At 49.8% G+C, this 25,119-nt stretch overlaps 1 protein-coding gene and 2 long non-coding RNA genes across 9 annotated transcripts in view; 2 read left to right on the plus strand and 1 right to left on the minus strand.

Annotated features, from left to right (window-relative positions):
• Nucleotides 1–9,798: 9,798 nt before the first annotated feature.
• On the minus strand, nt 9,799–11,616 carry LOC310904263. The gene is made up of 2 exons (XR_014588143.1): nt 11,478–11,616; nt 9,799–10,884 (listed from the first exon to the last, which is right to left on the minus strand). It is a non-coding gene; the product is annotated as an uncharacterized lncRNA (long non-coding RNA).
• A 206-nt stretch (nt 11,617–11,822) lies between these two features.
• Nucleotides 11,823–18,616, plus strand: LOC310904262. The gene is made up of 3 exons (XR_014588142.1): nt 11,823–12,218; nt 16,214–16,364; nt 16,616–18,616. It is a non-coding gene; the product is annotated as an uncharacterized lncRNA (long non-coding RNA).
• A 4,567-nt stretch (nt 18,617–23,183) lies between these two features.
• MECOM (MDS1 and EVI1 complex locus) overlaps nt 23,184–25,119 on the plus strand; it is a 318,806-nt gene continuing 316,870 nt past the window's right edge. For 2 of the 7 annotated variants that reach the window (XM_083848497.1, XM_083848486.1), the window contains exon 1: nt 23,184–23,689. In XM_083848497.1, the coding sequence (XP_083704623.1) occupies nt 23,374–23,689 (316 nt within the window). In that variant the 5' untranslated portion in view covers nt 23,184–23,373. The remainder of the gene's footprint in view (nt 23,690–25,119) is intronic. The other 5 variants (XM_083848500.1, XM_083848503.1, XM_083848496.1 and 2 more) reach the window with 5 other exon arrangements.

Raw genomic sequence — 25,119 nt, forward strand, 5'->3', positions numbered from 1 at the left:
GAGCTGTGCATGCTGGGGGATGTAGTCCCGCTGGGAACTGAAGGCTCTAACGTCCCGCCGCGTTGGTGCTTCCAGTTCAAAGTAATTCGGGGCGCCGGTTCCGCAGCGCCGGCGGACCTCCGTTACTTTCCAGAGTCACATCAAAGAAAGAAAAGGAAAAAAAAAAAAAGAAAATGCGATCCACCCGCCGGTGTTTCCGCCCGGTTTCGAACCGGGGACCTTTCGCGTGTTAGGCGAACGTGATAACCACTACACTACGGAAACTCCACTTGTACTGAGGCCCTCCAGCGATCCCCTCATGGCACCTACCTCACTGCAGGCTGGGGACCTCTCCCCCCGGAATCCCAAAATCATCTAGGTTGGAAAGAGCTCCAAGATCACTTGTTCCAACCACCCCCCTACCAGCAATGTCACCCACTGAACCATGTCCCCAAGCACCACGTCCAACCTTGTCTTGAACATCCCCAGGGATGGCGACGCCACCACCTCCCTGGGCAACCCATCCCAACGCCTGGCTGCTCTTTCTGAGAGGAAATATCTCCTCATTTCCAACCTGAACCTCTCCTGGCTCAACGTGAGGCCGTTCCCTCAAGGCCCAGCACTTTCCTTCCTTCCTCTGCACCCCCAGAGCTCCCCGCTCACCCCCGAGCCCCTCAGCCGAGGGCAGGCCCCACAGCACAGCTCCTCCGTGCTGCTGCCCGCTGCCCCTTCTGCCACAGGCGGCCGTGGCGTGGCTGGGGGGCTGCGGAAATAAATAAGCTGTTTGTATTCCTAACGGCAGTGCCGCGGGTTTGTGGTGCCTTTCTTTATAACGCTTTTCATGTGAGAAAAGGCCCCGTGTAGTCTGGTATGGTTTCAGGCAAAAGCAGGTAACCGCTTGGAGCACGCAGGCTGACAGAGCATCCTTTCCTTCTCTCCTTCAGGCAGCGAATCGGGGAGACAGACTGCCACCACCTCACTGCAGAAGAGCTGGATCTGACACCTATTGGGCTTTTATTTGAACCACGTCGACAATCTTCGTTGCTGACTGAGAAAGAGCGCTACCACCAAAAATCACAGCACTCACGTGACAGAGAAACTTGGAGATCTTGATTTTCAAAATAATCCAATTCATTTTCAATGTATTTAAACCTGCATACGTAAGTAAATAGAACGCCACACCTTGGGTTAATATTTCACACTAAAGTGTCATTTGAAACCGCTTTTCCTTACAGTGCCAAATCTACCTCCTGGGGTGGTTTTAGGCGCAGATTCCAGCCCCTGAGCCCAGCCCCAGCCCCAATCCCCAAATTCTAAACCCCAAACCCGAGCCCCCAGGTGTCCGCCCCTAGACCCCAGCTCCCACCCCCTGTTTCCCAGCCCCTGACTCCACCTCCTGAACCCTTGGACCTCAGCCAGCAGGTGCCGACCCCGAGCCCCGAGCCCCAGCCCCCAGCCCCCAGGTCTCTGCCCCTACACCCCATCTCCCGACCCCCAGCCCCAGCACTAGACCCCAAACCCCAAACCCCCCAACCACCAGGTCTCTGCCCCCGAGACCCCAGCTCCCGGTTCCTAACCCCCGACCCCAGGTCCCGGTCCCAAACCCCAAGCCCGGACCCCATGAGGGGAGGGGCGGGGGCGGGGGGGGGGGGGGGGGGGGGGGGGTGAGACCCCATCCCAGCGCGCGCCGCGGAGCACGTGGTGCAGCCGGCGGGCGGTTAACCCTAGCCTTCCAAACTCCCGCCGCTCTCCCCGCCCCGCCCCCTGGCCCCCTCTCGCCCAATGGCGGCGGAGGAGGGTGCCGCCTCGTCCAATGGGGGCGCGGCTGCCCGCCGTATAAAAGCCGCACGCGGGGGGCTGCGGGCGGGCCGCGTGGCTGGTGGGAGGCCCGAGCGGATCTAACCCTAATGGCGGCCGCTGCGCTCCCTGCGCCCGCCCGCTGTTTTGGTCGCTGGCTTTCAGCGGGCGAGGGGAGCCGCCAGGGAAGGGAACGGGGGGAGGGAGGAGGCGGGAGGCTGTGAGGGGGGCGGCGGCGGCGGCGGGACCGGCGAGGGGGTGTGGAGGGGCAGGGAGGATGGGAGGGAGCGGGGCGGGTGGTCTGCGGTGGCACCGAAATGGAAAAATAAAGGAAATAAAGAAACAACAACAACACCAAAAAACCCAACAAACAAAAAACGTCAGCGAGGGCTCGACTCCTGCTCGTCCGGTCTGGGGTTCCCGGCTGCCGGGGGCCCCCCGCCGAGCCCCCCGCTGCCCCGCCACCCTCAGGCCGCGGTCGGCCGGCCTCGCCTGCCCCTGCCGCCGCGAAGAGCTCGCCTCTGTCAGCCCGGGCTGTGGCACGGGGGGCACAGGACCGGGGGGTCCCCAGCCCCCAGCTGCCGGGATCGCCCCAGCAGAACAAAAAGGGAACGGCGGCGGCTTTCCTGCAACCCCTCCGCCGTGGGGTGCACAGCCGGCCACGCTCCAACACCACTGGGGGCTCTGAGGCGACCCCCGGGCGGGCAGGGGTCGGGCAGGGCCCTGAGGGGACGGGGGACAGACGGAGGGACACCGCGGGGTCCCCTCTCTCTGTCCCTGACTAGGAAACGGGCAGCGGGAGGCTCGTTGTACGGCTGATCTTGTCATGGAGGGCCTGGCAATGATGTGGACTTGATGCGGACTTGCGGGACTTGATGGGGCCTTGAGGAACGTGCGAGCATCCAAGGACGGGCAGCTGGCGATAAATACTTGGAGAAGGTGTGGAGAAGCGAATGACGACGGATCCACAGGAAAAAGCGTCCAGGCTTGTCTGGAGCCGCCTCCCCTCCAGGCCAAGGATGCTGCCCAGCAGCGCGTGAAGCTGCCACGCACCGAGCTGCACCGTCGTGGTGCGAAGAGCTGGTCTTGCCATGCTCGTCCTGACCGACAGGCTCTGCGCGTAGCTCCAAGGCCCAAATCACCGCCTGAGGAAGGTTTTCTCCAGCCGGGACCAACCTCTTACAGAAAACTCGCCAGAAATACAAAGCCACGTGCACGTCACGCGTGATGGGAGCCAAGCATGCGCCGCTCGCCACAGATCGCACCTCAGCGGGGCAGAGACATGGCCCTAGAAACTTGGGTGGAACGCGGCTCGATGCTCGTGTTTTATCACCCGTCCGACGCTTTCCTGTGCGTTTGACCAGTGCCATCTTGTGGTCTTTTCTTCTTTCTTTGCACAGAGGATTGGTGAACTTGGGCACTTAATTTTTGTGAAACTGTTGGAAAGAAACCTATTGCCCGAATGAGTGGAAATGCGAGAGTCCCGTATCATCTGCTTGAAGATGTGTAGCTCCTTCCTGTTAGCAGGAACTGAACCTCTCTCAACAAACCTGACCTGGCTGCGCCGCGGTTTGGTAACATGCCTTCTAGTTTCAAAGTAACACGTTTTCAGTGTTTTATAGCTTGTTTCTGAGCAACAGATTTCACTTGGAAAGAGATACTTCATCAGACTTGTAATTGCAAAGCCAAGATACTTCACGTGCTTAATGCTTGTTTTTTCAAATGAAGTTTTCCTTGCTATACAAGTACTGGGACAAAACATTGTTTCATGGAATGTGTCTCTCGTGGCATTCACCATTTTTTTTTTGTGTGTGTGTGTATTTTTTTTTTTCCATGTTGCTTCTGAAAGTGGTGATAAGCTTAAACTACAGCTTTGTGTATGCATGAAAAAGTGAAGGTATGTTCAGCTTATTCATGTACCAGAGAATAAACATTTAGAAATGGAGAACTTGGTCTACTTTTATTTCTGCCTGTTTATTGTAGCAGGGAAGACTTTGCACAAACATAGCTGAATCTGCTGTTCCTGAAGGGTATTCGGCAGCCTCCTTCCTGTGCCTAATGATCACCGAAACAGCCCAGAAAGGGAAGACAGCAGCTTTTTAAGAATTGTAACAGAAATTCTCAGCATTTTTTTTTTCTCCCAGAGTAGTTTAAAGCCATTTGCAAGTGATACCTACCATTGCATATCAAAGGAATTGCAGCTGATGGCTCTCCTCTAAGGGGAAGGGGAGAAGCAGCTCCGGTGAGAGTCAGCAGCCTGGGAAGCAGGTCTGCATCAATCGCTTGGCGTTAGGCGGATTTTCTTCCCTGCAGAGCATGAGTGCTCTTGTTAATATACCCGCTTGATGTCGGGTTTTGTTTGTTTGTTTTTGTTTTAAATGTATTCGCTAGTTTGAAGCTCGCGTGCACCGAGGAGTTTATCGCCACTAGCTGCGGGGCACAAAGTAATACAGAGGGGTGACGACATTTGGGAGGAGTACGTGTGCTCAAGGAAATTATCGACGCACCTTTCTGAGGTTCGTTCTCCAGGCTGCCATCCAGATGACTTGGGAACTAGGGTTGAGTGTCCTGGCTGATTTATTATCAAGTGTCAGCTGCCTGGAAATTAATGCAAAGAAGTTAGGAGGTCCTCTAAAGATTGTTTAGGTGCTGAACTTTGAAGGACGCCTTGCTCACATCTGCTGAAGACAGATGTTTTCACTGTTCGAGATCAGTCGCATGACACCTGGTTTGGGTGCATGGAAAGTGCTTTGGCCAAAGGTGATGCAGCAACTTCTGTCATGCTAGCGTTAAGAAATGGCCTCACCATGCCCTAGTAAAAAGTCTGTTCCCATTGCACGGCCATATTTCTGGTGTGGCATGCTTTTTCTTAATATCCTAGAGTTTTTTTTGTTTTAATTTGGCTTTTTATCCCTTTGAGACTGAGGGATTTTTTTTTTCCTTTCTGTTGAGAATGTTAAAAAGAAAAAAACAAACAGCACCATGTGGGTTAAATCCCTTAGGAGGCTTTCTCCGTGGGAGCCGGGGGTTAGCAGCAGGTGTGACATTGCAGCACTTGTGCGAAGAGCCCTCTTCTGAGGGTGTTTCAGGAGCGGATAGATTTGGGGACGTTGGGCGGGTGAGCTTACCTCCCCCATGGGAGTGGGTTATTCTGCCTGCGGCACTCGGTGGCATGTGGGGTCCTGAGCTGTGCTCCAAGCCTGGGTCTCCCTTGGGCTCTGCCTGCAGCAAACCCCCAGCAGCGGTGCCCTCCTGGCATCACAACAACGCTTTTCCACTCCGAAGAGCTCACTGTGTATGAAAGCAGCAGTATTTCATCTCACGCTGCTTTCACTAAGCTGTTTCCAATTTGCATTTTAGCTTTCTTGCGTTAATTTAGAGCCGTTCATGATTGGGATGTACGTGATTTGCCAGTACACAACAAACCAAAATAAGAAAGGTCCAAATCTGTTCAAGAGGTTCATGTGCGAAGATACGTGAATTTCAGTAAATTGGTATAGATTCACATCCCGGCATGTCTTTGTGTGCAAACTCCAAATACACTTTACTGCGTTCTTCAAATAAACAACAGAAAAGCCGGGTTTCTTTTCAATTATTGAAAACTCTGCTAAGTATTTCCAAAAGCCATGGACAAGGATGCCAGGACGTGCAGGCATTGTAGGAGCAGTGCAAGTGGAGTTAACATTGAACTGCAGCACTCAGTCTAACAAAACAGTTCAAGCTGACCTTGCTTATGAGACAACAAAAAGTGTCTTAAGAAGAAATAATAATTATCAAAGAGTAAAGAATGGTTTAATTCAAAGGCTGTTTAACCTCTGACAGGTCTGGCAAACATTAATAGAACCTACCCGAATGCTGTTGGGAGCTCGCCTCAACAAGGGGCACGTTCAAAAGGTGCTGGGTGTCGTATCTAAGGGCATTTATCAGCAGAAAGAATGGCAAAAAGAATGCATCTCAGCCATGTTTCAGAAACCTAATGGCAACGTGAAGTCATGCAATCTAATCTTTGCACGTGTTAAAAATCCGGACTAAAGGCTGTTTAAGCACATAATGAATTTCTTGTGCTTTCCTTTACACTGCTCGCATTCAGCTTGACGTAGCAGAGCTGCGAGTTGTTTTATCCAAAAGCTGCCTGGAGAAAACAATCCTGTGCAATGCTGTACCTATGACAGAGGCACCTCAGCGAACTCTGCGGGTGTTATCTGGGTTTGGCCCTGTGCAGGGTGGCTTTGACCCGCTTGCTGGGTCAGACCAGGTCTGTCTGCAAGCAGGAGCTCAGTGGTACCTGGCCCTTGCACTGGGAAAGTGGGGGCGACTTTTGCCTTCTGCAGTTGTCGTTCTCAGCTCACACAGGCACGACAGTAGCTTCGGTCTAACGGTACCTTAAAATTAAGCTTTATTCGGTAATCTTTTACTTTGTGTGATTCGACTCCAGCCACAGAACTTGGGGGAATTTTACAAACTGATCCGTTCAAAAAGAACAGTTGTTGAAGTCTGGATTTATGCATAGTTCCCAGGTATGCCAGACGTAAAGTGAGTGATTTAGGAGTAAGAGACTCCTTTTCTGCCTCTCCTTGTTCAGTTGAATCTTGTAGTTCAGTTTTCGATGGAGTAAGCTGCTCTGCTACGGCTTGATCATCTGTTTTCTACATTTTGGCTGTGCTCTGAAGGCGGGCAGTCGGATAGGCTCCTGCTGCTGATGGTTTTTCCAACAGTAGATGGCAATAGCTGTTCATCTGTAAAACATGGGAGCAGAGCTCAATGCGTTGCAGAATGTATGTGTAAGCAGGATCAGGCTTGGCTACGGATTTGAAGGGAAACTCTTTGTAAAAACATTATTTTTTCAAGTACAGGTAAACTGCCATTAAATAACAACCTTTGCAATTTAAATATTTTTTTTTATAGAATCCACTTCAAAGTAAAAATTCTGAAAGATGTTATTTAAGCTTCGTAGCAATGCACTGTAATGAATTGTCATCCCTATGTAAGAAGGCATTAAAAATGCATTTTTAATGTACATTTTAGCAAAGCTCAGGTCATTAAGGCATGCTGTTTAAAAATTGTTTTATTTTTTTTTTAATTTAAATTAAAAAACAATTGTTTTAAAAAACAATTTTTTATTACTTTTCAAGATTGCTCTAATCAGTACTAATTTTCATCCTGTTTGGACTAAAAAATAATTAAAACATATCTTTCCTCAAATTAAATATATTTTTTTTCCTGTTCATAAGCTTTAAACCTTGACAAATTAGTTTGAAACCTTAAAATCCATTGAAAATATACTCAGAGATTAACATTTGCAGTTCTTCAATTTCATTTTTTCCTCTACAAAGGCACTGCATAATTTGACACTGGAGGTGCAAATGTTAGCCTTTCTAGTTTGTCAGTTTGTTGCCCTCCCCATGTCTCACTCCTTTAAACAGATTTGCAGTTTGCTTTTGTGAGGTGTATACTTTGTTTTCCAAACACAAATGTGGGAGGTGTGGGAGGGAGGAAGGTAACCCTCTATAACAAAGTTGTAACCAAGTCACAAGACTTTGGGGAATTTCACAGCTGCAAACCAAAGTTCTGGTGCGTTATCATCGCGTTCTGTTTTGCCATGATAACAAGTTTAAAGGCAGCACTTCTCTGTATTTTGTTGGAAAGATAATCAGACTCGTACATTAACGATGGAATATTGGCGGCTATGATAATTTGGGAGCAAACATTTGAGAGCAGCGATTAGTATTCCAATAAAGTTTTTTTATTATTATTATTATTTTTGTTTTTCTTGCATTGGTGGTATGTGAATTGTGCATTTGGATGCTTCGCTGTGCTCTGAGGGGGACAAAATAGGGCAGAAAGGGCAAAAACCAACTGAAACGAAGGGGGTTTGGTCCCAATCTGCTGCAGACTCCTGAAGTGCCCTGCTGAGCCCTTTTGCTTGGTGGATCCTCCACCTGCGAAGAGGTGGTGGTGACACCAGCCTCCTCCTCCGAGGTCTGTGCGTGAGAAGTGCTGCCCAGCGCTGTCCCCGCTGCTGTCCCCTGCCAGGCCAGGATATTCCCGTGTAAAGCCTGTGCTGCAGACTTCCAGGACCAGGAATATTTACCCAGCCAGCACACTTAAACCTTTTCTCTCCGTTTCAGCCTCTGAGCCTCCTAAAGCGAGGAATTCCATCACTTCTTTCATCACTCTAATATTCCTTTAAACAACTGTATCATGGGATCTATTGTACTTAGCTACACCACGTCTACCGTACAGTCCATGTTTTTCATCACAGGAAGCAGCTTGAACTGCTTATAACACATGGAGTATACATTTGTCTTGTTGCAGAACAGCTTTATATCGTTCAGCTGGCTTTACAGCCTCTTATGTGTCTAAAGATAAGTATGTTTGAGTATAATCCTGAAGTTTTTATCTTCTGCATCATCAGCCTGCACTTTAGTTACCACTTGGTATTATGCTTCTCCGAGCAGCTTTGAACAAGCCTAGCCTGACAATTAAGGGAGTGAACTGGCAAAACTCTGCTAATTTCTCTCCCTTTCCTTTCACTCTTATCTCGTTCCCCAAGGTACACGTCTTTATCTACCTGTTTCCAAGAAGGTGTTCAATTAATAACTCAGAGGAGTCAGAGCTGATAGGATCTTTTCATGGATTAATTTAACTCTTCCTTTTACAGGGAGTGCCAGAAAATCACCGTTTTCATGCTTTCTCTGTTTATTCTGGCCAATTTTTATTTTTAATTTTTATTTTCTTATAGTGTTGAAGTTGCATGCTCCAGTTCCTTGATTCTGCTCCCAGTAAATTATCGGTAATTACAGGAGGGCCTTACAGGTAGCTGGGGTTCTCACTGCTGTATTGAATAACACTTTCCTTCTGTATTAATGTGTATTATTTTTTTTTTGGTATGGTGATTTTTATTTGCAGTAAAAAAATGAACCTGCAGACTCCCTCCTAGGATCTAGAAATATTAGTGTTTTGTTACTCAGCCTCTTTGTGTTTTTCTGGTGACAAGAATGATGCAATACATCAATGATGAGTACAACAAAATTAATTTTCAGTGGAGACAATCACAAGGCTCATGCAAAGACTGTGTGCAGCAGTCACTTAGCAGTTACAGAGAGCAATGTTTAAAAGCTCCCTGCTCTTTCATTAGACCCGAATGAGAATATATTTAGTTTCCATTTGTGCTGGTCTTGCCATGTTCCAGCTTGGAATAAGTGTTAAGATGAATCGATACTATAACAAATACTCTTGACTTGTCTGCAATTTAAATTCAGCTGGTCCCTAGAAGTATCTACATCATTGGCAACATGAGCTGAGAGATACAAGGGAAAAAAAAACTAGTTGCTCTTGGCTAGAGCTGGAGGTGAGGACACCCATCTCCACAGAAGAGTGGGTCAGTTAGTGAACGTGAAATGAATGAATTTCACTGAGAAAACAGGTAACCAACAAGCCAAAACATCAAGTTCTACACTGAAAAAAAAAATATTTAAAACCAGAGCCTTTTGTTTGTTTTATTGGAGGTGGAGTTAATTTTTTATTGTGTTTAATATTGAAATATACTGATAAAGGATTTTACAAATTTCTGTTCCTATGACTTGTAAATCACTGTTCTAATTGCTTTCAGGGGGAGTAGAAACCATGAATCTGAAACTGCCAAAAATGGATGGCAAATACTGGTAAATGACAAGTGGAGTCTTGCTCTTGATTTTGCTTGTTGAAAGCACACAGAGCTTTCAGTGAACAATTTTCCTGGAAAACCCACAGAATCCAAAGGTAATGGTATCTAGTGCAGAAATTGTTATGAAGTACAGAAAAACAAACAAACAAAAAACCCCCTACCCATTAATCAGCTTTTCAAAATTATCTCTTTTTCTGCCAAGTTGTTTTTTCATTCACCACAGGACTTTCCATACTGATTTTTTTTTTTTTCTCTTGGAAATGTCATTTTTCAGGTGGCAAAGTTGTATCACCAGGACAAAAAGTTGGTTCACATCCAGTGAGGATTGTAAAAAAAAATGTGGAGTAACAGTTAAATTACTGATCCTGTGCTTAATATCGACTACTGTTTCAGTTCTCAGCCTATTTCATGGAAATCTTAGGAGTGTGAAGTCCAAGTTAAATAACCTCTGGGATACGGCAGCTCTGGAATATTTCCAGTGCTTTGTTCCTATTTTCAAGTTTATCTCGGTGGTGTCACTGGAGCAGATGACATGAGAAGCTGCAGGTGACTTGCTGGCTTGCAAACCTGCCGTGTTGGAGGGCTTGGCTGCCGCGTGGTAACGTTAAACGTCTTTAAAGTAGGGTTTAGTCTTGTAATATCAGCCAGTTTGAAGCATTTTAACTGTGCCTCTCAACTGCAGGTTCTGGCCAAGGGTTTCAGATAGCTCAGGAATATGGTTTAAAGAGGAGTTATTGCAAAAGGGAACAATACATAAAAAGTGGAATTCTGCCCTCCTGAAGCCAAGTTCTGCAACATTATTTTTTAAGTATAGTGACGGCTTCAAGTATTTTCCTAAATAACCGTGCAAAGTAAAACACAAACAATTAAGGACAGTAGCCTTAGCTATTTTTCTGTACATCTATTCAGATTGACTGGGTTCTGGACAGATTACTGCAGCACATAACATCAAAGTGAAGGCAAGATATTGGACATGGCAAAGGCTTGGCGTAATTGTGAGCGACCTGTTGGACTGAGAAGGGCACACATTATTTCTTGGAACCCCATGGTTGGGTTTGTGATTTACCAGCTGTTACTGCTTTTTCATGGGAATCATCGTGTCCTAAGCACACCTTTTAAACTAGCCCTTTCTAGTAAATCAGAGGTAGGGAAGTCCATTGGTTGAAGGCTTGGGAACTGAACCCGAAGCCCAGAGGAGAGGTTGTTGAATGCCCATGGGTAGAAGCCAGGGACCTCGGGCTGCTGCGGATTCCCAAGCGCCGTGTGCTGCTCGACAAGGAAGAATACGTACTGACAGTGTTCCTGAAGGCAAGCTTCAAGGACAGAATTAAAACATTTCCGTAGGGTGTAGCCATCAATCACCAGAAGGATGTTCGTGTACACCAAGTACAACACAGCGCAGCTTTCCAGCGACCTTAACGCACTAGCCAACACAGGAGCTGCTAGAGTAATTACAGATTACATTAAGTATCAAGTAAAAGCCAACAGCCAACTACGAGGCAAGCCTTTTATGCATTATTAAAATCATATCCTTCCCAGAAGATTCAAGCAAATAAAATTGTATTTGATAATGCAATCAGTAAAGAGTGGGTTTGAAAAAATCTTGCCTTTGTTGATAATTTCCCAAGAAATCTTAGGTTTTATATAATGCCTAATATACATATATGTTGAAATAATCCCTTAGGTAAATTAACAGTTTCAGTTGCACAGGCCGATACTGTTGAATTTTTTTTTTTAATAGTTATACTTTATTAAGAAATAATTGTTATATACCAGGCATGCATTGCACTTAGGTTAACAATTAAAGACTATGGTCGCCTGATATTTCTGCAAGTAGAATATAGAAAATTATAAGAAGCATGAAATTGAAAGAATTGTTCCTATGTATCAAGAAGCTAGCTCTTCTTCCCAAGGCCAGTTTCTTTTAAAACAAGGCGCATGCTATTCCCATGTATCACATCCACAATTTTGAAAACAAGGTTGACATTGAAGAATATTGTAGAAATGGGTTAGCGTGCTGCTTCTCTCAGCCTACCTGGTCCAGGAGCAGGCTGCAGAGCTGTCAGCAGGTGGGCTGAGGCTGCACTGACCATCGAGAGCACGCCTCAAAGCGGGATGCTGTGCAGATCCTCTGAGTAGGTGGTAAAATGATTAAAAATAAATAAGGATAAATCAGTTTCGTGACAATACATTTTACACACAGAACACCACAGCTGCAAAGATCTCACTCTTCAATCTTTAGCTGGCATAGTGGTGTAAGAGCCTTCCCCCACGGTGCCTAAATGAGGACCTGTGTGCTTGATTGTTCTTTAATTCCCCAAATCTGTAAGAGTTGCTGCAGCTGTGTGCATCCCATCAGAGCTGTTATCCAAAGCAGCAATTACTGTCTGGTCTGTCCCTCTTGGAGCACAAGGCAATGCTGCTTCCAGCGGGAGCCAGCTGAGAGCTTGTCCTTAATTGAGGCAGTTTGTTGGCTGCTCCAGATCTGGATACGGTCTGAACCGTGGCTTTTGAATCAAAGTTGCCCTAATAAATTTTATTTTTTACTTTCTAAAAGCCAGATCGCTTATTTAAAAAACAAAGCATAGGTTCTATTTTTTTTTTTTTTCTAAACAAACCAGAACCTCTCAGGCCGAAGACCTTTGCCAGGGTTTCATTGCTTGCTGTTGCAGGGAACCTGCCCATGGCTCTGGGACCAGGCACAGAGAGCCCAGGGCAGCGCGTGGTGGTGTGCCTGCTGAGCCCGGGGCTGGATCTGGCCCACCGTTCTTGCTGTGTGAGTAGACATCCTCTTTCAGTACTTCAGAGCTTTGTAATTGATGTTTTCCACTCATTTTCTTTTTCTGCTGGTTCTGTATTTCGGTCGAGTGGCATTTCCCCAGCTTTCAGATCTATGCTCGAACGCTGGAAATGCTCACTCTCATGCATAATGAAAGAGGAAAAGTTGCAGGGGAGGAATTTATTGGCTACGGTCTCCATTCCTGCTCTATATCTTGCTCCACAAGCTCCCACAGCAAGTGAGTGGTAGAGCCAAGAATAGAACAGCACTTCTCCGACACCCAGTCCCGTGCCTTAACCCCTGCCTCCCGTGAGAAATTTTGTTTCGGTTTTCTGTGCGGCTCAAAGATAAGATCATACTTTATTTTGGTGTACAAATTGATCTCCAGGGTGGGTGAATAAGGTTGGGAAATAGCCAGAGAATAACACAATGTAAACAGTGAAACACAAGGAGGACGTATATATATAATGCTGCAGCTTCTCAGACTGCTGTCTGAGAATTAAGGTAGAATTAATTAAAAATTATATGAAGGGACAGAGTTCTTGCGAGTTTGTCTTGGACACACTAGCTCTTCTTCAAGGAGAAAGGGGGACTCCTTTTGCTCTTGTGTTCTCAGGGAGCAGGCAGAGGAGGTGCTCTCCTGCCGGTGGCACGGGGCTCTTCTCTCCGCCAGTACCTGCTTTGTCGGGGATATCGACGGCAGGTGCAGCGGTGACTGCTTCGGGAACCAAAGGTATTTGGCAAGAGACAGGGTTAGCATGGGTTGGCTGGTGTGTTCCAGCTGCTGTTTTTGTGGGTTGAGTCTAATAAGGAGCAGCACAAAGTCCCCAGCTGCACCCAGCATTCACAACTGGCCATCGCAGCGGTGGGCGCTGGAAGTGCTGGCTCAGCACCCTGGGCTCCTCAAACGGCCACTCCTGGAAGTACGGACAAGAAACTAATACCCTCCCCAAAATATCTAGCTGTACTGGCTTAAAACGAGCTCGGCTGATATTGATCAGCCTCAGGATCTCGGACGTGATCTTTGCACCCTACCCTGGATCCCACTTCTCTTTTAAAAAGTCATATGGGTTTGAAGAGTAAATATTTGAGAGAGATTTATTTCTAAAATCTCTTCACACATCATGAACGGGTGTGTATGTGTATACGCACACACACACATATATGTGTACGTATGTGAGAAAAAAACAGAAATCACTGTGACAGGATAGATTAAAGGTCATGGTAATTTTCTGTGTCCTTTATTCATGCTTTTTGTATAAGCATTTACAATACAAACTGCAAGTATGTTTGAAAATGACCCCCCATTATTTTTGGCACCTAACTGAGCGGAGGCAGAAGCAAATAGCTGGGGGAAGCTGAGGCATGTGCTTACAGCACCGCTGGGACACAGAGATCCTTCTCTCCTGATGTAAAGCAAGACATTTGCTTGCTCACTGGCTAGAAATGATCGGGACTTTTTTTGGCAGCGCTTTACACTCGGGAACTCTTTATTTCTCACCACTGAAGCATTTGGTGGGAACATGCCAGCTTCAGTGAAACTTTTGTAATAAAAAGTTTGTTTTCAGGCTAGAATTGAGAGGGAGTGTGTCCTAACCCTGAGTGCCCGTCTGAGAAGAAGAACTTAAACCCCAAATCTTCATGTTCCTGGAGAGCCCTAAGTCTGGGTTGCAGTGTTACTAGAGTGCTCTTTACTTTTCCTGTGCTTCCGTAAAAACAAAACAAATAAGCCAAAAGCAACGAACAGAACCCACTTCTAAGTGCGTCTTGCTGCATTTGGGAAAAATTCTGAAATTTTGAAATGATTTCTGGGATGGGAAAAATTATTTTTCTTCTTCGCACTTCAGCACTCTGTCATGAAATTTGCATGCATCTGAGGTATTGCTCTTGATGAACGAGCTCTCATCCTTACAGCCTGCTGTGAAATAAGCTTAAGGAACATTCCTGTGCAACGAAAACTAAAAGGCTAAACCACAGATACCTTAGGAAATGCGAGGAAGGAGAAAACCAGATCTTTGCTTTCCTGCCTTTTCTATAGGGTTTTATCATTCGTCCTTCAGCCAGATGCCCCGGTGTGGAGGCTGGCTGCTCTGGCTGAGCAGGACATGGGAACAGAGCAGCTCTGTGCCCTCCGCGGGGCTCCGAGCTGCGGCTGCAGCAGCTCCAGGGCCTGGCAGCGCCTCACCGGCACTTCCCCAGCTGCTTCGTCCAGATGGGTTGGGCTCTTACGAGCTCTTTGGTTGCTGTAGGAAAAGCTGAAGAAAAGGGCGGACCTGCAACAAGCGTGAGATGCCGTTCTCTGCCCTCCTCCGGGCAGCAGGTACCACGAGGCTGCTCCTGCAGAGCTGCCGGGGAGCTCACGGTGCTGAGCTTTTGGTTGGAGTCCATCAAAGGCAAAAGAAACCTTACAAATCACTACACCGTGTAAGCATCCCCCTCGGGGAAGATGCTGGAGAAGAAACGGTCGAACAGATGTGTGCTATTAAAATGTACTCAGATTAGGGTGATGAGTGCAAATGAAAGAAACAATATAGAGCAGCAAATGGGAATACTGTGGAAATTTTCCCAAAGACCTTTTGAAAAGATTACTCAGTAGTCATAGTATCAGGATGCTGTACTTGATGGCTCTAGAGCAGCGGGACTTCAGAGTACATTGGGTGTGATGGAGGTGGTGATACCCAGCCTTTGGGGAATCCTCAGCCAGCAGAAAGGGCTGAGCAAGGGCTGGGCTTCCCCTTCATGGGGAAGGAATGGAGCACACTCGGCTTCTGCCAGCTGAAGGTGTTGTCTGTAAATGCCCTGTATTGATATGATGTACTGGTCGATACGCATTTTCATATAATCCTCAACAAACTGAAGCAACAGAGCTCTAACGCTATCTTCCTTCTTAACACCTCTTAGAAACAGCTGTTGCATCAACTACGAATACAGTCATTTTCCATGCATTTATGCTTTCATATTAATGAATGCCATGTAAAAAAAAAATTTAAAAACACATTTCAAAGAGGACAAAGGCAAAGAAAGAGCGTGGTTCAGCTCAACCACTATGGAAGTCTTGAAAGTCCTAGTGAAAGGTAGCAACAGAGCAGAATATTTGCTGGGAACTGGACAGCAAAGCAAGAGAAAAAATCATATGTTTTCTGAATTATTTGTGTGAATACCTCAAACTTGCCCCAACAAACTTTTTAATTTCAAGTTTAATGTTAATAGATTGAAAGAGCTATTTTTTTTTTCTCCCCCCCCCCCCCCGACCAATTCTTACTCAGACTTTGAAGCTGACAATTTTAATTCAGCAGGGAATGGACGATGGTGTTTTATGTTTTATTGCAATAAACATGCTACATCTAGGCACCGTTTTCTCTTCCCTGTTCTCTTTTATTCTTTATATGATGTTATTTGCCTGTTAGCTACAGCAGGCATCAAATAAAACGTTTAATTAAAAAATATTATCAGAGGTCCAACGTAAGATCGAAGATCACATGCTCTCAGAGATCCAGTACCTCGATACCGCAGGAACAGGTACCTTAGAAATAGTCAGATGGGGTAGATTAGATAGTAATTTATGCTACCTTGTTTGCTTTTCCTTAGTACTCATTCCAGATACTGTAACCTGTTAGAGGTTTTAAGAAGAAATAGTAATTTCTAAAGTCAAAAGTAAAAGGCTTCCAGTTTAAGCAAAACTGATCAAAAAATTATGGAAGTAGGAAAATGAGACCTCTAGAATAAATATGACCAAAAACATAATAAACACTGACTGGGAGCATAATCCTGAATGCTAACATTAATCCGTTTGTTGTAACAAACATTTAGTCTAATTTAATCTTTGAGTGTATTACTGCCAGAAAGAAAAGGTTTTACAGGCTCTAACGTGTTGGTTACTCTAAAAATTCAACTCCAACTATTGATGCCGATAGCGTTTCCCGCTGAAAAGACCATTTAAATTATCACTGTCATCCATCTCAGTGAGGTCTATGTGCGTGTATTATTTACAGATCATTCTTCAAACTGCTAATAAGTTGGGTACGGACACGGGATTGAGAGATAAGATCTTCTCACGCAGCCCGTGGAAGTCGATGGGGTTCGGTGGTGTGCTCTTACCTGCGAGCTTTGCTTTGCTTCTGAGTCACTTTGACTTCAGATTAGGTAATCTAAACGACTGGTAGGGAACAGTAATTTTTTTTGTATTCTTTCATGCTCAGAAATTATTCCAACAGTTCTTCCGGCTGATAAATCATAACCAAGTTGGTACCTAATGCGTTTTAACGCTCGGCCGGTATGCGCAGAATGTTATCAGTTGTAGCGTTACAGATAGGGGAGGTGGAAAAGTGGTTTTTAAATCGTGTCGAGCTACTGCAAAGAATTTCCATTTGCCTCTCAGCCATTGCCTTTTGCAGTCCCAAGGCAACTGCATCTACGTGGTGGGGTCTGCGAGGAGGGACGCTCTGCGAAACACCCTTTGGACCCAGTGGCTCTAAAGAACTTGCGAATTGGATGAAGTGCTGTGATTCCCCAGCAGGGCAACAGAGAAGACCTACGGCAGCTTCTTATCATCTTCGCTGGCATCTTTCCCTAAAAGACATTAAATGTTTTTTTTATTGTTTTTTTTTTTTTCCCAGAACTGGTTGTGGTAACAGTGCAGGAATGCAAATAAACAAGTAAAAGTCATTCTAATCAGGCATGCTGTTGTCAGAACTTCATTACTCTTCATTAGCCAAAAAATGGCAGTAAAGGAAGCCAACGACAGCAGTGCAGAGGTGCACCTTCACATCTCAAATTTTGTATTAAAAGATATATTTGTGAGTGCCAACAAAAAGCCTAAGAGCCAAGATTTTGGCACTTGGCTTCATTCTTGGGAGTGACCACTGCTTTCAGAAACGAACTCAATTTAAATATCCCTATATCCAATGGAAATGGACATCTTGTTTAAATTCAGAGGCAAAAAAAAACAAAACGGGGGGGTTAAGTGTAAGACCCCCGATTCAATTTGCATGCTGAGTAATCCAGACTGTAAGAGCAGCTCTGTCGTGTTAAGGTTAGGTCTTTCCTGTGGCTGTTCAGGTGGGCTCTGAAGACTTTTTACCGTGTTGCAGGATATTGAGGGGGGAAGGTCTGACCTCCATCCATTTTTTCAGACACCCTTCTGCAGGTTTCATCACGCTCCCCGTGTCTCGCGCGCGGGACCTTGCTGAGGGCAGGATAGGTGCCCAATTGCCTACATACAATTTCATCAGGAAAGGTATATGATTTATTGCCCTGTAAAGGGTTTTGACATGAAGCCTGTGAAAAGCACTATATAAATGCCAATACAATATAAAACGTCACACAAATACTTTACTCATTAATTCCGACCCTGTGCTTTTGGACTGGAGAGAAATGGGAGTGAAATATGAATGTGTTCCTTATGTTTTAGAGGGAAAAATGGGTTTGTGGATTTTATAAAGGCTGATGTGTTAACCTGTCTTTGTGGTTCCTGCAAAGAGAGGCAGGAAGAAGCCCGCTCTTTGCTGACAGTACGGCTCCCAACGAAAGCAGCTGAAGGACCAGCAAAGAGAAACTCCGGGATCTCGCTGACAATCCTGGGTCGGGGTCCTGCTCTCGCTGACACAAACTGATTATATTTTTGACTCAGAAATTTCATTTATTCCAGCGTTGCCAGCCAGAGGCCTTTCTGCTGTCGCCCCGTTACGTTTCCCCCCTTACATTTGGTCGCGTTACCTCGTTCAAGCTGCCAGATAACCAAAGCTTCCCCAGCCTCCCTGGTATGGGGCAGGCCTGCTTCTGCACGGGGCTCCGGTGAAAGAAATCATGATTTGGGGGATGGCAGCGCCCCGCTGGAGCTGCTGGGTGCTTGTTGCTCCATTTCCCCCGCGAGCGCTGCCTAGAGGGGACCGCAGCTCCCCAAGCCCACGTCCTACCCACCCACGGCCCCTTCCTTCTGCAGAGCCACCGGGGAGGCCCCAAAACACCCCTCTCCGCTTCTGTAGGGATTTTCTGACCCTGTCCATGCCACTGTGCTTAGCGGGAGCCAGCCTGGTGTAAACCAGCCCCTGTGCCGAGTCACCTACCTGCACGGTGGGGCTGTCTTTTTATTTTTATTTTTATTTTTTGCCCTGTGACCATTGCTGAGCATTGAGGTAGAGTGCTCACTCCTTCTCACCTCCTTCCTTTATTTTTACTTGGGTTTGCTTTTCAAATCCCTTCCCCTTTCCGTCTTTCTCCACTATTTTGATGATTTCAATTTTCGCTTTTAATAGGATGTTCACTTTCGGCTGATCTCTGCTGACATTTTTCCCTTCTGATTTGTCACACTATTAATTTGACTTTGCTCAGTGTTTTGTCTATGTTCAGAGCGTGTTTGTTTTCTCTCTAGTGGCCTGTAATTACTTCCCCCTTCCTCCCCGTCAGTTTTTCCTGTTGCATCTCCTTTAGGAGCAGGCAGACCAGGGGTCACCTCCTGAGGATACGAAGACACGACTTTTTCGGCTAAGTGGTGCTCTAATTCTTGGAGAGGAGCTTGGTTTGGGGGCATTGGTTGTACCTCTCTTTGGTAAACTGGTAAATAAATGTTATGTTTGCAGCTGGGGGATGCATGAGTCCTGCTGTATGTCCTGGGATGGCCCTGCCCTGCCTCCTCCTTGCAGGGCTGGGGGCTTTGCTGGATGGGTTCCCCACTGGTGAGGATGTTTGTGCCTCTTCGAGGCCTCCCCTAAGGCTTTCAGGATTTCCCTGAAAAAAGGTTAAATGTGCATTTTAGACCTCCGCAGTGCTTTGCTGCGGTGCCTTCAGGCAGAGCCCTGGGGTCTGGTGAAGCCTCCCTCTGGTTACGGGAGGCTGCAAGTCCCACAGGAAGGAGCTCAGGAGATCCACGATGAGGCGGAAAGCAAAATTTGCTTCTTTTGCGCCCCGGTTGGCCACGCTAAGCCAGGTCCTGCTCTTTCCATCCGGCTGCTGACCTCTCTCTTTTTTTTCCCTTCAGCCCCAACGGTGCAGAAACCCAAGCCCCCACGGGCAGATGCGCTTCACCCAAGCCCCCTGCGGGCAGGAAGGCCACGTCCCTCACCTCACCCTGCGTCCCGCGCCGTTTCCGCGGGGAATCACCCCCCCGGCGGCGACCTCACCGCCACCCCCCCCCCCCCTGCGCGCCCCCCAAACCCGCCACCTCTCTCCCTCCGTCCCCCGGGGGTCGCACCCCCTTCTGCCGGCCACGGGAGACAAGCCGCGCCCGCGGAAATCTCCGCGGGATGCAGGGGGCAGCCTGGGGGTCCCCTCCCGTCCCCCCCCAACCCCCCCGAGCCCTGCAGTGCCGCGCAGGGGCCGCGCGGGGGCGCCGCAGACCGCGCAGGGGGCGCGCAGCGTTGCGCGGGGCGAGCCCGGCGGCGGGGGCGGCGATTTGCGCGCAGCGAGGGGCGCAGCCCCGGCCGCAGCTTTGCGCCCTTCTCCGCGGAGCAGGGGGTCCCGGGGGGGGGGTCCGGGGCGGGGGGGGGTCGGGATCGGGGTCCCTGCACCGGGAGGGCGCCGAGGAGGGTTTAGTGCGGGAGTAAAACCGGGGGGGGAAAAAAAAAAAAAAAAGAGAGAAAAAAAGGGGTCTGTGGGGGTTTGGGAAGGGAGCCGGAAAGTTGCAGGGCGCAAAAATGAAATGGCTGGGGCTTACTCGAAGGCATGTTTTACAAGGGAGAGGGAAACTGTGCAGAAAATGCACGCGCTTTTATTGCTGGGTTTCACTGCCTGCGTCGCGGTGGATGCTTTATGCTCCGGGGAGCAAGTTTAATTGAAGCAGATCGCTGATTTCGTCTACCAGGGGGGCACGGGTTTTGGGGTTTGGGTTGCTTTGGGTTGGTTTCTGAGTTAACCGTTTCGGGGAGTAGAGGCAGCCAGGAGCGGGCTCCGCAGCCTCCGAGCTCGAGGCAGCAAATAAAAACACGGCACATGAAAACAAACACCGAGCCCGGCTATCAGAGCTCCCATCTCTCTCTATTATTTTCCGTCGTATTTGGACCTATTTTTTTTTTTTTTTTTTTTTAATCACATCTGTCGTTCCCAGCCTTTCCCAGGACCGCCGAGCAGAGCGGACAGCTTGCATGGGACCACCTAGCACAGGAGGCGTTTTCTACCGGGAAACTTCGGAGCCGTTTTCTCCCTCCCTCACCTTCTGGGAGCTCGGAAAGGAAAATTTGCAAGCTTCCCAGCGATTAAAGCCTCCGTATTTGTCTTCAGACTCACCGGCTTTATCCAAACTTTTGTGTGTGTGCGTGCGTGCCCCCCCCCCCCCCGTGCATTTGTAAAGTAGCCCCATCTAGCAATGATAAATATCCCTGTTGATCACTTGATTGATTACCTCTCGGAAAGGTCACGCGGGCTTGCAGTAATTTCCTTTTGCCTAAGGCTCCCTTTTCACTTTTACTCCCCGCACGACAGCTCCAAGTATACAGGATCTTTAGGTTGGATTTTAACCCCTCCGTAGCTCCCCGAAAGCCGGCGGGGGAGCCGGAGGCGCTCGCCCGGCGGGGTCCGGCTCTGGGAGCCCCCTCCCCGGCTCGGCCGGGGGCTGGGGGCCGGCTTTAAACAACCAGACAAGCTATTAATTTACCCGTGCTACCCGGGGTCCTGAACCCAATTAATTTCTAATAATTACAGCCCAAGGGGGCTGGAGAGATCCCTCTGCCTCTTTCTAGCCTTGCCACTCGGCGGCACCGAGGTCAGCGTATAATAATAAAGTGTATATTTTGAAAGTGATCAGCAGAACAGTGAGTTATTGCAATGAATGAAAATTGTTTCCATTTTGCCTAATTGAGCCCATGGCTGAAAGCTGGAGTCCTGAGACTAAATAAAGAGGACTGTTTCATTTCAACGTGGGCTGGAAATCCCTGCGCTGCTTTTTTTTTTTCGGTCGCCCAGCGAGGAGCTTAATTTCTTAACAGCAAACCTGAAATCAAGCGTTGGGTAAACAGTATTAATAATTGCATTACAATGATTAAATTAATCTTACTGGTAGCTAGGAGAATATAGATTGCGATTGAATAGCACGACGTAAAGTTCACTGCACAAAGACAATAGCCCAGCAAAATCCCTCGATGAAGAATTCCAACTTTTCTCCAAGTAGGCTGCGGGGCTCGTTCAATTGTCATGTAAGGAAGGGAAAATTTCCTGTTACGGGGAATGTGCGAGGGGGTGCTTGTGCGCTCCCGGCGTGTACGAGAAAACCGTCGCCCACCCACCCACGCACCCCCCCCCCGAAATAAATATTTCCGCGTGCCCGTGGACCCGCTGCAAACGGGCTCTCGTCCCCGCAGCCGGCCGTGCGGGGAGGCAGCGGAGGCTGGCGGCGAGGCCGAGCCTCCTTTCCCCTCGGGAACGAAACGGATTTCCCGGGGGGGTCGTCGCGAACACGCGGGGACGGGAGCGAGCGTGGGGAGCCTGCGGCTGCCGACCCCGGGGGAGGCGGGGAGGGCGGGCAGGCGGCGGGGGGCGGCCGGGAGGCGGCCCGGGACGGCGAGGGGGGGTCCCGGAGGGTGGCGAGGCACCTGCCGGGCTCCCGAGGCCGCCGGGACGAAGGGCAGGTGGCGGTGACAAGAGGGGGGGGTGGGTGAGGGCTGCCCGCCCCGGGAACGCCGCATCTGCGCTCCCACGCGTGTCCTCCCCTCCCCGCGGGTGGGCAGGGGAGCGGCAGGCGAGGAGGGGGGGAGCAGGGCTTGGGGCTGGCCCCCGGGAGGGGCTGGGGGCTTCGAGGGAGCTTCGTGGGGGCTTCGCGGGGGTCCTCGCTGAAAGAGGGGGTAGGGGGCTAGGGGAAGGGGGGAGTTTTGCAAAGCCCCCCCCCCCACGAGGGATTTTGCTTTTTCCAGACGCGGTGGCTGCGTGGGTCGGTCCGGGGGGTGTTTTGGAGCCACCTCCCGGGCAGCCCCGCTCCGGTGGGGGGCTGCCTGGAGGGGCTGGAGGCGGAGAATAACGCCCGGCCTCCGAGGGCAGCCCCGCAGCCCGGCCCCGAGCATCCCCCTGCGGCGGGCAAGGGCTGCAGGGCTGGGAGCTGCCCCCCTCCCGAATAAATAATAATAACAATAACCATCACCATCCCAATCGCAAATCCCAAATAACGCCCGGCATCAAGGACGGCTCGGCAGGGCGAGTTCCAGCCCTCTGGGGAGCGGTGCGGGAGAAGGGGGACCCCCATCCCGCGTGGGTCCGGGGGGGGACACGGGTGGGGTGCGGGGGTCCTGGCCCGCGGGGGGGGCCCCGATCCGCAGCACCGGCAGCCGGGAGGCGGGGGGATGGGGGAGAAGGGGAAGGGGCGATGCTGAGGATTTTATTAAAACAAAAAGTTGAGCAGCGTGTATGTACTGGCGCAGCACCGAGTCTGAAAGATTGTAATTTTCTTTTATGGTGTCTGGCAGGATTTGCAACAGATATTAATGGGAACATAAATAGCGCAGGGAAGGTATTGAACAAAACTGTTTAATGCAAGGAGGTTGTACCGGAGGAAAATCTATATGTAGCTGGGATTGATTCATACCTCGGACACAGCCATCCCCTAAAGGAGTTCCCAATTTCAGCGCGCTCCCTCTTTGATTGGCAAAGCCTGTAATTAAAACAGATTAGAGCGGTCGGTGTTTCTGTTTTAAAAGCGCTTTTTTTCTGCCCAACTGGCGGTGCCTGAGCCGAGGTCAAGGTGGGGAAAGTGTCCGCGCCGGGCGAGCGCTCAGCGCAGCGGTACCCGCACCCGGCAAAAGCCAGCACCGCGTTATCTCTGTCCACCCGCGTGTACGCGGGGACCCACGGGAACCGCGGCCGGATGAAAATAAACTTAAACTTAGGGTACGGGCGCCGGAACGGCGGTAATAAGCGAAAAGATAAAGAGAAAAAATAAAATAAAAATAAAAAGGGGAAAAAAAGGGGAAAAAAAGGAAAAAAAAAGGAAAAAAAAGGAAAAAAAGGAAAAAAAAGGAAAAAAAAGGAAAAAAAGGAAAAAAAAAAGGAAAAAAAGGGAAAAAAAAGGAAAAAAAAAGGAAAAAAAAAAAAGGAAAAAAAAAAAGTGTCATTTCTTCCAGCCCCGGCCCCTGCCCCGGTGGGGGCGCGGAGCTGCCGGCTCGGAGCCCTCCGGCGGCGGCTGCCCGGCCCGGGCCGGCCCCGGTGGCGGCTGTCAGGGTCCCCCCCGGCGGTGATGGATCGCTGCAAACTTTTTTTTGGCGGCGCTGAAATGTTGAAGAGCGGGGGGGAGCCGCCCGTGCGCATGTGCGAAGGTGTCCAAACTGACAATGCTGGAGAGATAGCGAGCCGGGTTTGCGAGAAAGGGAGAGCGTGTGTGTGCGGGAGAGGGAGAGGAGAGAGGGGGAGCGAAAAAAAGGAGGAAAAAGAGAGGAGGAAAAAAAAAAAAGCCAAAAAAAAAGCCCCCCCCGCGCCCCCCACCCCCCCCGGCAGCATCGGCCGCGGGACTGGCAGCATGCGATCCAAAGGCAGGGCGAGGAAGCTGGCCGCAAGTAGGTGCAATCCCCCTTTCTCTCGGCTTTTCCCCCCTCGCTCTCTGCCATGTTGCACAGACGGGGCTGGTGCGGCGAGGAGCTCGGCCGGCAACCTGCAGCATCCCCCGGCCCGGCCCGGCCCGGCTCGGCTCGGCTCGGCTCGGCTCGGCACGGCCGGGGGCGGGAGGGGGGGGGGGGTGTGCGGGGGGGGGGTGGATGCTGCGGGGCTGCAGCCGGGGCGCGGAGCGGGGCCGGATCCTGCGTGGGGGCTGCGGGCTCCCGGCGGGAGGTGGGGGAAGGAGTTGAGGAAAAGTTCAGTGGCGAGCGCTGGAAGTTGCCGCCGCCGCCGGGGGCTGGAGGTGGGGGGGTCTGGGGGGGGGGGGCAGAGGGGGGGGGGGGGGGATGTGCGAGAGGCTGCGGGCCCTATAGTGGGCGCTGTGGGCTGCGCGCAGGGCCGGGGGCCGCGGGTGGGGGTGCGTGCGCGCACCGAGGGGCCCCCGCAGCTCCGCGGGGGCGGCGGCGGCGCGCAGGTAGCCGGCCCCCCCCCCCCATCCCTCTGCTTGTGCCCCCACCCCAAAAAGACCCCCCCCCCCCCCCAAGCCCCGTTATCCGAGGGTCTCGGGGCCGACCCCACCGAGCCGGGGGGGGGGGGGGGGGGGGCGTGGGAGCGCGGCACGCGTGGGGAGGCCGCGGGGAGGCTGCGGGGAGGGTGCGGGGAGGCTGCGGGGAGGCTGCGCCGAGGTTGCGCGGAGCTGGGGGGGGGAGCGGGGGGGGGGCGGCCGGGGGCAGGGGGAGAGGCTGGAGGCAGCCGCGGAAAAGGGGAGCGAAACGCCGGGCTTGCGGGCGCCTCTCCAGCGGCTTTTGGATACGCTTTGGCCGCCCCGAGGTCTCCGCTCCGCGGGGCGAGGGCTCGGCCGTCCGCACGCCAGCGCCGACTTATTTAATTATTTGTCTTACGCTCCCTCCATCTGTTTCTCCTTTCCGATAGAGATCTTTGCTTTTGACTGCGGCAGCGTTTTTATTTTATTATTTTTTATTTTTAAAAAAAAAGAGGGAATCAACAACCAAACTTCGCCAGCTTTCGCGTCCTATTTTAAAAGCGGCTGATGTCTTTATTTTCCCTGACACATCTGGGCAAGTTGCATTTGATATCCATGTCGCTGGCAACCCACATTCCCGAGTGAAAAAAAAAAATAATAATAATGGGCAGGCAAAAAAAAAGAAAGAAAGAAAAAAAGAAAGTCAGATGCAATGTTGCATAAGTTGCGTGACGTAAAAAGCAGATGCTTATTTACTCTTTATTTGTGAAGGGGGGAAAAAAAAAATAGAGGGAAAAGGGGAAGCGAAAGATCTCTCCGCATCATCCCCAGCTTTGCCGTGAACCTTAACAATACCAGCAGCAACCTGCCTTTGATTAGGTGATTTTCGAGCGGGGAAGCCGGCGCACA

The sequence above is a fragment of the Anser anser genome (assembly GCF_964211835.1).
Source record: "Anser anser genome assembly, chromosome: 9".
NCBI classification, from domain to species: domain Eukaryota; kingdom Metazoa; phylum Chordata; class Aves; order Anseriformes; family Anatidae; genus Anser; species Anser anser.